At 41.1% G+C, this 14,484-nt stretch overlaps 1 protein-coding gene across 1 annotated transcript in view; it reads right to left on the minus strand.

Moving 5' to 3' along the window:
- Positions 1-14,484, minus strand: part of RAD50 (RAD50 double strand break repair protein) — a 252,502-nt gene that overhangs the window by 221,745 nt on the left and 16,273 nt on the right. Inside the window, exons 3-4 of the mRNA XM_056575038.1 lie at positions 5,100-5,183; positions 4,369-4,520 (exon numbers count right to left, since the gene is read on the minus strand). Coding sequence (XP_056431013.1) covers positions 4,369-4,520; positions 5,100-5,183 — 236 coding nt within the window. The remainder of the gene's footprint in view (positions 1-4,368; positions 4,521-5,099; positions 5,184-14,484) is intronic.

The following is a 14,484-nucleotide window of genomic DNA, read 5'->3' on the forward strand; positions in this document are numbered from 1 at the left end:
CCTGCGACACCGCTGCAGATCATTGATTTAAAACGGGCGCTTTAAATCAATGATCTGCAGTGGCTTTTATGGGGCCATAGGCCGCCGCCGCCACCACCCGCTTCTCTCCCCTACCTGTCAGGGTGGTCCGGGCCATCCATCCATCGTTCATGTAGTGTCCGGGGGCGTTCCGGGTGGAGGGTGAACCAGTCCGGGCTGTCCTTCTCCGGCGGTCATCTTCTCCACTCCGGGCAGGCTCCGGCCTAGTACGCTGCATAGACGCCGCTGCGCAGTGACGCCCGTGCGCAGCGACGCACCTGACGTCACGGCGTAGCGGCGTCTATGCAGCGTACTAGGCCGGAGCCTGCCCGGAGTGGAGGAAAAGACCGTGGGAGAAGAAGGACAGCCCGGACCGGTTCACCCTTCACCCGGAACGCCCCCGGACACTACAGGAAGGAAGGATGGATGGCCCGGACCACCCCCATTACGGGTAAGTTTAATTTTTTTATTGACTCGGAGGGTGGGGAAGGGGCCCGACCGGTATAGCGGTATGGGCAAAAATCCATACCGGTATACCCCCCAGCATCACGGTGGGGGGTGCGACGCGGTGCGGTGGGTCGGGGGTGCGGTGCGGTGGGTCGGGGTTGTGGTGCGGCGGGTCGAGTGGGTGGCTGTCGCGGTGCGGGCGGCGGGGCATTATCGGCTTATCGGCAAGATAATTGCCGATACCGATAATGCCTAAAATCGTGATTATCGGCCGATAATATCAGCCATACCGATAATCGGTCGATCCCTACTATCTACTATTGTAGACCTAAAAAGATTTTTTAGATGTGGACAATGTCCCAACTGCAGGGCAACCCAATTTGATAAAAGGACAATAGAGGTAAAATCCACAACCAACAATTTTACATATAAAATTACAGACTTCCTGAATTGTGCCAGAAAGGGGGTCATATATTTAATTCAGTGTCCTTGTAATAAGCAATATATAGGTCGCACATCCAGAGCATTAAAAACAAGAATATTAGAACATAGGTACAACATTAAAAAAAAAGAGAGAAACATCCATTATCTGCTCATTTTAAGCAATTTCATCAAGGAAATCGGAATAATCTCAAATTTGTAGCCATTTAATCCATTCAACAAGGCTGGAGAGGTGGCAACTTTATCCCAAAAATGTCTAGAGCCGAGCCAAGGAAAATTTTAGAATTTAACTTTCTAGCACCCAAGGGATTAAATAGTGAATTAGAAGTTTTTGGGTTTTTAGATTAATTATAATGTACTATCTACCATACCGATTCCCCTTTTTCCTTCCTCCCCTATATTTAACAATTTCCCTTTAAATTCACATTTATCACACTGTCCCATTTCTCGTAATAATTTTCTTTTAGTCTAACATGATTGTATCCCTTCAATACACATATGCTCCAATTCTCTCACATGTTTCACAGGTTACCACAAATTCCCCCATTTTCTAAAAAAAATTTCCCATATTCTCCATACTCTTACATTTGTATAATTCTTTTTAATATTTTAATATTTCTATTTTTTAATAGAAACCTGCGGATCTCCAGATGTTTAAAAACTACAACTCCCAGCAAGCCCGGGCATGCCATCTGATGACATGTGGTGATGATGACAATGGGATGATGAAGGGGGGGGATTATGACAGGGGGATGATGAAGGGGGGGTGTGGGATGATGACAAGGGGATGATGAAGGGGGGTGTGGGATGATGACAAGGGGATGATGAAGGGGGGGGTGGGATGATGACAAGGGGATGATGAAGGGGGGGGTGGGATGATGACAAGGGGATGATGAAGGGGGGGTGTGGGATGATGACAAGGGGATGATGAAGGGGGGGTGGGATGATGACAAGGGGATGATGAAGGGGGTGTGTGGGATGATGACAAGGGGATGATGACAGGCGGTGATGATGAAGGGGGGATGATGACAGGGTGATTATGATGAGGGTGTTAATGACCGGGGGTCTGGATGATGACAGGGGGGATGATGTATTTCCCACCCTAGGCTTATAATCGAGTCAATAACTTTTCCTGGGATTTTGGGATGAAATTAAGGGCCTCGGCTTATATTCGGGTCGGCTTATACTCGAGTATATACGATACATATGTGTTCAGTTCTTTAAGATTTTTATCAAGATCTATTATTCGCACTTTCATTTTGATTATTTATTCATTCAATGTTACATTTTATCCCATACTTGTTAACACCAAATCTTGCCCATACGTCTACATTATGAGACAGATTTTTAAATATACAAACTCGGACGCCCCTACAAAAAATTACCGTATATAGATAAATTTTTACCCTTATTTATATACCCACATTTTAATACAGTTCTCTATTATAGAAAGACACTTATACAGTTTCAAATCATATTTATCTTTATATAATAAGTAACTATATACCATGTTTTAGTCTTCTATAAAGATGGATTCCCACCACGTTTTCCACAGAATCCCAACTTACTATTTTTTTTAAGTGGTTGTGATATCCTCCCATAAAGGGAGGAGCTATACATATAAAAACCCCACTAAAGGACTTTGGGAACTTACTTTTACTTTTAGCTGCTGAGGAAAAGTCCTACGGAGGACTTGAAACACGTCCAGCTTTCCCTTATAAGTGCCACTCCATACAGCCAATATCCCAGAGACAGAACCCTTCAATTTCGGCACATCAAACCTATGTGCAACGCTCCAGCCACAAGGATACGCTACACCGGGCTAATTAATTATCAGAGCCGTTACAAGAATCGGATCCTCTACAATTTTCTGTACCTTTTGAGACAAGCCGTGTCTCTAACAGCTGACCATTATCTGTACTAAGCCGGGACCACCAGCGCCACATCAGGTACTATGTATACAGCTATGCTGTACTTTTGAAGCGCTGCAGTCCCCTGTTTAATTGCCCACCAAAACCCACTGCATAATTTGAGACTGAAAAATCTCTAGCAGCAGGTGTTTCATTCAAGAGAACTAAACCCTTTACACAATTGTATGCATACATTGTATCACATGTCAAACATCGCTGCATATCATTGAGACTGCCCAGTCTCTTGCATAAAGAGCCAGAACTTATACATCGGATTACAAACAATTCACATACAAGGGGATTCATTTGAACAAAACTACTAAGAGATTAATATGCACTTCATTTTCATAGTACCCACCATCTGAACTATTAGATCAATTTCTCAAGAATATCTCTATTTTTTCGACTGGCTTATCGGACACTGTGGATAATTTTTACTGATTTATCAGACACTGTGGATAATTTTGGAAGTTTTAAGTTTTATCGGATACTGTGGACACTCAAATTTGTTAAAATTTTATGAATTTTACTAATTACCTGGTGATATAAGTTACAATTGCCGTATTATATTTGTATATTTATTGTGAATTTTTATTGTGTATTTGCCGACCCACAAGGGCCCTGTGAGGTTCGGCACACACTTTAATTATCATATCTATTTTATTATAATAAACATATCATCATCCAATATTCATTGACCTTGAGCCTCAATTTCCATTTTTCATTTAAAAAATAGATCCTTAAAACTTTTAGCAGCTCGACAATTCTAGATCTGGGCTGGCCAAACTCGCTCAACATAAGAGCCACGTTCAATAGACTTTAGATTTTTAATAGCTGCATGACATGCAAGAACTTAAAAATTAAGAAATAGCTGTAGCAGCCCCCTGTATGTAGCAGTAGCGCCTGCCTTTGGCTAGTAGTAGCAGCAGCATGTTCCCCCCCATAGTAGTAGCAGCCCCCCTTGTAGTAGTAACAGTATCTCCCCCCCCCCCCTGTATAGCCCATACCGAAGTTACATACATTTTGCTGTTGCTCCTCTCTTGTGGGCAGGGAAGTTGCCATCAGCTGACACCTTCAAATAGAAGTGCCTGTGTGTGGCACATCTGCCACAGATGTGTTCTTTTCTGTCTGACAACGGTGCTCTCTGCTGACATCTCTATCTGTCTCGGGAACTGCACAGAGCAGAATAGGTTTGCTATGGGGATTTGCTCCTACTTTGGACAGTTCCCGAGACAGGTGTCATCAGAGAGAACAATTCAACTTCAGCAGCTCACAAGTACTGAAAGGAGTAAGATTTTTTAATAGAAGTAATTTACAAATCTGTTTAACTTTCTGGTGCCAGTTGATATATAAAAACAATTTTTTTTCTGGATAACCCCTTTAATGTGGCAGAGATTGCTGCAGTCAAGCAGAATGGAGCTGCATGCAGCTTACAAGCCACAGTCTGGCCACTCTTGTTCTAGGTCATGCAAATCCCTTTTAACATTGACCTTGTTCACAACATTTTTTAGACCAGTGTTTGAGCAAGCAAATGTAAATGTAGTAGGCTTACTTCATTCTTGTAATGACTCCTTCGAGTGTTTTAAATTCAGTCTTTTTCCCTTTCTGTGTGCACACCATAGACCGCTGAACTGCTACAACTTCTCCATTCACATCCCGGAGCTGTAAACGAATCTGGGCTCTTACATCTGTTTCATGAGCAACCTAAGGTGGAATTAAATATCCAAATTTTAAACATGAGCCAATAAACAAAGCCTAAAAAGCCCTTTTACACGGGTGATTGTGAGCTGAATGAGCGTTCCTAGAAATGCTCGTTTTTAATTACTGGCCCATGTAAAAGGAACAGAGATCACTGCATAAACAGGAGATTTGCGGCTGACAATGACTAAGTAAAGCACCATACAATTAATCAAGCTCAGCAAACGAGCACCGATCACCTTATCATAAGCTGGCTGGCCTGTGTTAAAGGGCCCTAACTGCAACTAAAGCACATCTACAACAGGATTAGGGAGTGTGATGTTAAAGCTCTTATTGATAACTATTATTTTGCTGTAGGGGTTTGACTGTTCTATGTAGCTCTTTTTTTCCTGAAAATTAGTGCAGGTTTGAGATCACAGTCTTCACCAATGTGATCTTCCAATGAGCATTTGTGAAAGATTATTTTATATTGACTTAAATCTTTATGTATGGGGGAGAATGCTACCATTTAACTTGACTTTCAATAAATAAATAAATAAATAGTATAAGAATTGCCCATGACAGTTGAAAATACTTATAAGTTACCTTAGGATCATGTACAAAGGTATTCCCTTTTGATCCAGGTGGAAAAGCCCCCGTCGTAATATACTTGAGGCACTCAATAATGGTCTGAAATGTCATAAGAAGAACTTTAATTACTTACATTTAATAGATATGCTTTTTAGTGAAATTGTACTTTTTATACATCGGGTTCAATCAGTCCTCTTTTTCACAAAATTCTAAAAATTTTTATATTCTTATAGTCATGAACATAAAAAAAAAAAAAAAAATATTTAAGGGAATCTGTCAGCTTTGTATCATGCAGAGAACTGAAGCCACAGCATGCAAGCCTCTTCCTCCTCAAGTGGAAAGAAATTGATGGCACTCTTCCATATGGTAAACTTGCTTTTACTGTAGAAAATTTGTACGGTTACAGATGCAACATGGCACTTAGTCGTGCCCTTAGTCACGTACCACAGGGCGCTTCAGGTCACGACTAAGCGCCAAGGGTGGTGTGAAACGGCCCGTCGGCCATGTTGCATCTGTAAACGGACAAATTTTCTACATTAAAAACAAGTTTACCATATAGAAGAGTGCCGTCAATTTCTTTCCATTATTGAATTTTTTATGCTGTGGCGTGTATGATTAAGCACCATCCAAGGTAACTCTCTAGACTAAAAACAGTTTGCGATTTTTTTTAAGCGCAACAGTAATAGAAAAGTATGTTATCATGGGTATCATTTTAGTCGTATTGAACCAAAGAATAAAGAACACATCATTTTTACCGTAAATTGTACGGCGTGGAAACGAAACCTTCCAAAATTGGCAAAATTGCGGTTTTCTTTTTAATTTCCACACACAAATAGTAATTTTTTTGGGCTGCGCCATACATTTTATGGTAAAGTGAGTGATGGCAGTACAACGGACAACTGGTCATGCAAAAAACAAGCCCTCATATTACGTCTGTGGATGAAAATATAAGAGAGTTATGATTTTTTGAAGTCGAGGAGGAAAAAACAAAATCGTAAAAATAAAATTGTCAAGGCCCAAATGGGCTGAGTCCTTAAGGGGTTAAATGGAATATGTTGCCTATATAATTAATATAATAGTAATGCAGTCCAAAAAATTATCATATTTTTAACATTCACAAATATGTCTTAGCATTTGCACTGTGCTGCTGCATCTTTATATGTTTGCACCCAGATGACAATTTATACAATTCTAATAATCATTAATAATAGATAAATAGAACAACACATGCCTCCGATGCCAGTCATTAACCTTTGAGATGCCATGATAAATGCTAATCAAGGCGCCTAAAAAAGAAAGACAGGTTCTGGTCGTTTCCTGGTGCTCATCAGAGCCCCCAGTGCTATGGGGGGGGGGGGGGGGGTCGGGCATCATAACTTATGGTGGCCGGAGGTCACTTACCATACTCCTATCACCGGATTGTTGCTCCTATGATACAACATGGCAAAGCCAGGTGGAGCCGAGTGTGGAGCACTTATGGTGGGAGCAGGCACAGGATGTACAGGGTGGGCCATTTATATGGATACACCTTGATACAATGGGAATGGTTGGTGATATTAACTTCCTGTTTGTGGCACATTTGTATATGTGAGGGGGGAAACTTTTCAAGATGGGGGGTGACCATGGTGGCCATTTTGAAGTCGGCCATTTTGAATCCAACTTTTATTTTTTCAATAGGAAGAGGGTCATGTGAAACTTATTGGGAATTTCACAAGAAAAACAATGTGCTTGGTTTTAATGTAACTTTATTCTTTCATGAGTTATTTACAAGTTTCTGACCACTTATAAAATGTGTTCAATGTGCTGCCCATTGTGTTGGATTGTCAATGCAACCCTCTTCTCCCACTCTTCCCACACTGATAACAACACCACAGGAGAAATGCTAACACAGGCTTCCAGTATCCGTAGTTTCAGGTGCTGCACATCTCGTATCTTCACAGCATAGACAATTGCCTTCAGATGACCCCAAAGATAATAGTCTAAGGGAGTCAGATCGGGAGACCTTGGGAGCCATTCAACTGGCCCATGATGACCAAACCACTTTCCAGGAAACTGTTCATCTAGGAATGCTCGGACCTAACACCCATAATGTGGTGGTGCACTATCTTGCTGGAAAAACTCAGGGAACGTGCCAGGTCCGAGCATTCCTAGATGAACAGTTTCCTGGAAAGTTGATTGGTCATCGTGGGCCAGTTGAATGGCCCCCAAGGTCTCCCGATCTGACCCCCTTAGACTTTTATCTTTGGGGTCATCTGAAGGCAATTGTCTATGCTGTGAAGATACGAGATGTGCAGCACCTGACACTACGGATACTGGAAGCCTGTGCTAGCATTTCTCCTGTGGTGTTGCTACCAGTGTGTGAAGAGTGGGAGAAGAGGGTTGCATTGACAATCCAACACAATGGGCAGCACATTTTATAAGTGGTCAGAAACTTGTAAATAACTCATAAAAGAATAAAGTTGCGTTAAAACCAAGCACATCATTGTTTTTCTTGTGAAATTCCAAATAAGTGTGATGTGTCACATGACCCTCTTCCTATTGAAAAAACAAAAGTTGGATTCAAAATGGCAGACTTCAAAATGGCCGCCATGGTCACCACCTATCTTGAAAAGTTTCCCCCCTCACATATACTAATGTGCCACAAACAGGAAGTTAATATCACCAACCATTCCCATTTTATTAAGGTGTATCCATATAAATGGCCCACCCTGTAGATTTATGTCCTGTGTCCTTAAGGGGTTAAAAGGCGAGGAGGAAAAAAAATAAACTGCAGTGTCCTTAAGGGGTTAATGGCCATATGGTGAGGAAGTATGTGGACAAAAAAAAATGTGGAATATAAAAATAAAAGGGTAGCAATGTTTACACTTGAGCACCTCTGTCTGGGATTCAGAAAAACCTTCCTGGCATTTTTGAAAGCAAGGATAATGCAGTTATTGACCAAAATTCTTGCCATGAAAAATAATGAAACACGGACATCAGTGTCCTTATGGTGCTGCCATAAAACAGATTGTTCACAGAGTTATGGCTTTTATTAAACACGGAAGTGTGAACAAAGCTTGAAGAAATATATATAGGGAAGTGAAGAAATCATAGCTTACAGCTTTCTGGTAGAATATTGACATATCTTTGCTGAATGAATCCTTGTGATGGACCAATAGGTTTTATTTGCATCATACATTTTTTGAATTTAGATTTAAACTGCTTGCAAGCAACGTCATTCAATTGATTTGCTTTTTTACTTTGTGAAAAGATGCATTATTCCTCTTAATAACTATTACCAAACTATTACCAAACTTGTTTAAATTAATGCAGAGTAAAGTGTCTAAAAATTGTACATAGGTCTTTTACCTGACATGCAACCCTATATCATAAATATTAGGGAAATGTGTCTTCTATTTTATCTTTATATGTTTCATCAGAACAGCGTCATCTCCTTGGGCACTACACATTTGTCATCACTGAATATAAATTTCATCCAATTTTCCACAATTCATTACATTTCTCTTTAGTGATTGTAAACTTATTTTAACTGTCTTGGTGTTTCATTTAGCTTTTCTGTACGTAAATCCCATTTGAGTCAGAAAATATCTTACACTTTTGTCACAACAACTGACTGCTGTTTTTGCACATTTGTTTTCTTTTGGATTGTTGTATATTTTCAAGACATACTGCTTTGAGTTTTCGATTCTGACAATGAGTTTTCCATAAATAACATTTACATTTTGTTCATACTTGCACCAAGTTTTACACACAGTTTAATGGGAACAACCAACATCTTTTGCCACCCTCCAAGTTTGTATTTTCATCTTGAGGGTAAGTCTAGATGTAGGGTCAATTTGGGGATTTCACGCATGGAATCTCTGAGCAGAAAATAAGCAGCAATTACATTACCAGCAAGGCGGAGGACAGTTGGAAAATCACATCCACAGAAGACATTGTCCTGTGTTGCAGATTTAAAGGGGTTGGCCCCTTCTTTGGAGATTTAATGAACTATGCTATAAAGAAGATGTCCAGCGGTCTTCGCCTGTTGTGGAGAAACTATAAGAGTTGAGCACCCCTGAGGAAGTCACCAGGAGGCAATGTAAAGCGTGGGGTTTCCAATAAGGCACTCTTCAAGTACCATTGTTACTCCTCCATCTGGTCCTTTGTCCACAGATTGTATTAAGTTCTCTATCTTTATGTAGGCTTCTGCAATCTTTATTACTGAATCATGTATTGTTAAATGTTAGGCTCTTTTCACACTAGTGATTTTTCCGTTATTGAAGTTCCATCGCATGTTCCGTCACGATTTTCAGCAAAAACCTGCCGTTACAAAACCCCTGACGGCCGAGAGTAAATCGCATTGCAGCCTATGGGATTTTGTAACTGCCCGTTTGCACCCGTATATGCCCATGATTCATTACGGACGTTATACAGTGACGGGACATCGTGGCGGAAAAATTACTGCATGCGACGGAACTTCAATAACGGAAAAATCCCTAGTGTGAAAAGAGCCTTAGAGAACTTATCTGCCTATATGTGGGCTTTGATATATTTATTGAACTTGTACAACATAAGGATTACTGGCATTTATACTACATGATAGTGGATTAGAGCCATTTTAAATTATTTTTAAAAGGAGCAGTTGTTGTGTACATGTATATTCAAGAGTAATTTTGTTAACAATAAAGCTTTTTCATGTTTTTTTGAGTGTGCACTTTATATGGTGTTCTTTTTCTTGGATTTAGAATACCGTATCAAGAGTTTTGATCAGTCTGGGTTGACCTCGACTGATATCTATGTTAAGCTAGAAGTGCATGCTAAGCGACACAAACTTACAATGTAAGTCTATGGGATTGCCTTGATTAAATGCACTTTTCTGTCAGCTTGTTCTAACAATTGGTAAGGATCTGAACACTCAGACCCAGATCGATCAAAACGCCTCAAGTTTTTTGAGGCGACAGGTACCCTTTAATGATAATTATATGCCACTTACATACTGTGCTATAATACAGTTCTGTCTCATTCTGCATCACAAGGAAGCTCCACCCATCTATCCCTTTCTTTCTGTTCAGGCCAGATGGCCATTTCATAACATGGTGCACTATGGAGAAGCATGTGGCCATACAACTCAACCTCCTCCACTGCACCTGCGCTAGTTTCGTGCACACAGGGCATTCCTATGGAGAGGGTGGGATGATGTTATGGTCACAAGCTCATCTTTAGGGTCCCATGTTATGGACAGGAGAGTCAGCAAGCTGCAGGGGATTCCTTGTAACGCAGAACGAAACAGAACTGCACAGTATGTAAGTGACATATTATTAAAAATATTTTTAAAATCCCTGAAGAAGTTGCCAAGTCCTTTAAAACCCACAACATGTCAACTGTTGTTGACTGATCATTGTGAATTTTCCACTTGTACCGCCGTGCACTCCCTTTCCTTGCCTCTGTGTCACGTTGGGTGTCTCGATCACGTGACATACCAAATATGTGTATACACACACACACACACATATATATATATATATGTAAAATGGGCAGAGGAGAGGGAGTTAAACTTTTCGAATGGAAGGGGTAAATTTATGCATGTAAAAATATATATTTTTTTACACTTTCTTAGTCTCCCTAGGAGAATTTTATGAGATGGTTTGACTGCTCATAGAGATCACTGCAATATGACTGTATAGCACTGATCTCTGCTAGAACAGAGCCATGGTAGCCTCAGAGGCCAAGGTAGGCCCTCTGGCTAGCAGGACAGCGTTATCGCCCCTTAAACTTGTGATGCTGGGGAGCCTAGGGTGCCAGTGCTTTGTGGGGTGAACATGTAAGATGTTGGGCCTGATCTAATAGTATGGGCGACACTAATGTTTTCATGTAATTGGCATTCTTTGCGTGCCTTAGCTATGTGAAATTATAATACTAAGCAGTTACCCCCTCATGAATAGTAGGCATGCGAGTGGTTGTTCATCAGTATTTTGCACCTGTGTGACCTCCCCCATATAGCATTGTGGCTTATCTGCATCATGATGGGAATAGGTGTTTAACCTGCCAGTTATCAGTAAGTATGTCCTTTTTTTCTATGTTTTTATTAGCAGCGGCCCCAAGATACTTAAAGTAGCTTGGGGCCGCCAAATATGGGGTGGACAGTAGTCAGGAGTAAACCTCATACATATTTAACGACTCCATGACGTGTATACATGTAATGGGTTGAAAGGGGTTAAACATCTATAATTTGTGTATTTGCCATAACGCATCCTATAAGTGTGGGGATTCCTTCACCTTTTGCCAGGGGTTGTAGTCTGCAGGATGGAAACAGTGAGAAGATTCTGATGAATTTGAAATGGAAAACCTCAGCAAGATTGAATCTACAAACATTCTTTGAGGTTTTGACACTTCAGGTGGTTCCTAAACATCACAGAATTATACTTTCTATCTTGCATGATCTTGTTAAAAGTTGCTTAATGATGGACAACATTGACAACATCTAGGGAACACAGGACCGTTGGACACAAATAAAAATAAGTGTTGTTTTATAATTTTATATCTGAGAATTCCCCCTTAAATTTCAGAAACTATAACTAGTTTTTTTCTTCTTTTAAATTATAGTAATTTTTCAAATGAGGTTAGTTAGGGGGAGAGATTAGAAGCAACGTCAGTATTATTTTACCAAAACAGTAACAAATGCTTGGAACAATTTTCCAGCAGATGCTGCTGATAAATCCACAGTAAATGCATTTAGGCATGTCTGGGTTCTTTCTATCCATCTTAGATAAACTAAAAAAGGAAATATAGTACAGTAGCAATACTTTTTTTTCAAGTACTCAGTTATACCAATTACTGATACTTTTGTCTGATCTCATGTGACAGTTTTATGCGCTAAAAAACGAGCACAATCTACTTGTCCCTCATGAACATCCATATGTCCTGGTACACAAAATAACTGCAACCAAAATAGTATGTAAATAAGGTCTTTATTAGTTTATGTATTTAAATTTTGCACTTTGGTTTTTTCCTCCTCATCCTATAATAGCCATATCTCTTATCTTTACATCTACAGAAACATGTGAGAATTTATTTTTTGATAGACCAATAGTACTTTGTAATGACACCTTTCATTTTTCCATAACTCATGCTACGAAACAAAAACAAAAAATTATTTGGTGTGTTGAAATTTAAAAAGAAAAAGGAATTTAGCAAATTTGGGGGTTTTCTTTTTTGTAATTTTGATAATTTAGGTCAGCCCGATTACAGCAATACCAAATTTGTTTAGTTTCTGTCATGTTTTACTAATTTTTAAAAAATCCTAAATTTTTAATAAAAAATAAAATAAAAAAAATTCTGACCCACATCACATTTTTATTTCTCTATTGGCTCCATTGAGGGACAAAGACCATGGGTATATGCTGCTGTCACTAGGCAACAAGAAAAGTCGGCAGCACCCAGCAGGATATACCCGCCCACAGGCACCTGAGCTAATCAGTTTTAGCTTAGTGTCTGTAGGAGGCAGACACAGGTCTGGTGCTCTTATTTTTCTTATTTTTGAGATTAGGCATGGAGGTCCTGGGTTGGATGGTGGCGGTCATAGAAGCCATTCCTTTTGCCCAGTTTCATTATCGACCTCAAACTTTCTCTCCTGTCCCGGTGCAACAAATCTCCGCTATCCCTCGATCGCAGGAACATTCTTCCTCCCAGGACTCGCCAGTCCCTCCTGTGGTGGCTTCGGTCCCCTCTTCTTCGTCAAGGGCGATCCTTTCTGCCCCATCCACTGGCAGGTCATCACGACTGATGGTAGTCTCAGCGGTTGGGGAGTAGTCTTCAGGGACCGGATGTCGAGGGCCTTTGGTGCTCCCGAGAAGCCCTTCTCCCCATCAACACCTTGGAACTCAGGGCAATCTATCTTTGCCTACACCAATGGGAGCTACTTCTCCAGGACAATCCTGTTGGTGTTTAGTCAGACAACTCCACAGCTGTGGCGTATATAAATCGCCAGGGCAGCACGCACGGCTCAGCAGCGATGACCGAGGTCTCCAAGATTCTTCTCTGGGCGGAGCTCAGAGTTCCCTCAATCTCAGCGATTCACATTCCAGGAGTGGAGAATTGGGAGACGGACTTTCCCAGTCGCTCCTTGGCCGACCCCGGTGAGTAATTTTTCATTTGCACAGCCTACTGTTCCAAAGATCTGTCAAACGCTCGTGGGGTGTAAATGCTCACTGCACCACTTATTAAATTCTGTGAGGGGTGTAGTTTCCAAAATGGGGTCACATGTGGGGGGGGTCCACTGTTGTGGCACCATGGGGGCTTTGTAAACGCACATGGCCCCCTACTTCCATTCCAAACAAATTGTCTGTCCAAAAGCTCAATGGCGCTCCTTTTTTCTGAGCATTGTAGTTCGCCCGCAGAGCACCTTACATCCACATGTGGGGCATTTCCATACTAAGAAGAAATGGTGTTACAAATTTTGGGGGCATTTTCTCCTATTACCCCTTGTAAAAATGTAAAATTTGGGGAAAAACCTACATTTTAGTTAAAAAAACATCTGACTAAAAGTTGCCAAACACCTGTGTGGTGTTAAGGCTCACTAGACCCCTTGTTACGTTCCTTGAGGGGTGTAGTTTCCAAAATAGTCTGCCAAATCCCATTGTCGCTCCTCCCCTTCTGAGCCTTGTAGTGCACCCACAGAGCACTTTACATACTCCGCCCTTAGACATCTTATCCCCTATCCAAAGTCTAGGGGATAAGATGTCTGATCACAGGGGTCCCGCCGCTGGCGAAGATTGCTCCGTGTCTGATGACTCACAATACAGGGCTGGAGCATCGTGACGTCACAGCTCCGCCCCTTGTGACTTTATGCCCTGCCCCCTCAATGCAAGTCTATGGGAGGGGGCGTGGTGGCCGTCAGATTGCGGGGGTTCCCAGCTGCAGGACCCCCGCAATCAGACATCTTATCTCCTATCCTTTGGATAGGGGATAAGATGTCTAGGGGCGGAGTACCCCTTTAAAGATACAGTAGGGCAAAAAGTATTTAGTCAGCCACCAATTGTGCAAGTTCTCCCACTTAAAAAAATGAGATAGGCCTGTAATTTTCATCATAGGTATACCTCAACTATGAGAGACATTATGAGAAAAAAAATCCATAAAATCACGTTGTCTCATTTTTGAAGACTTTATGTGCAAACTAGGGGGGAAATTAAGTATTTGGTCACCTACAAACAAGCAAGATTTCTGGCTCTCACAGACCTGTAACTTCTTCTTTAAGAGTCTCCTCTGTCCTCCCCTTGTTACCTGTATTAATGGCACATGTTCGAATTTGTTATCAGTATAAAAGACACCTGCCCACAACCTCAAACAGTCACGCTTCAAACTCCACTATGGCCAAGACCAAATCAGCAGCCAGGGACCACCATTAACCCCTCAGATGCAG

The sequence above is a fragment of the Hyla sarda genome, chromosome 4 (assembly GCF_029499605.1).
Source record: "Hyla sarda isolate aHylSar1 chromosome 4, aHylSar1.hap1, whole genome shotgun sequence".
NCBI lineage: Eukaryota > Metazoa > Chordata > Amphibia > Anura > Hylidae > Hyla > Hyla sarda.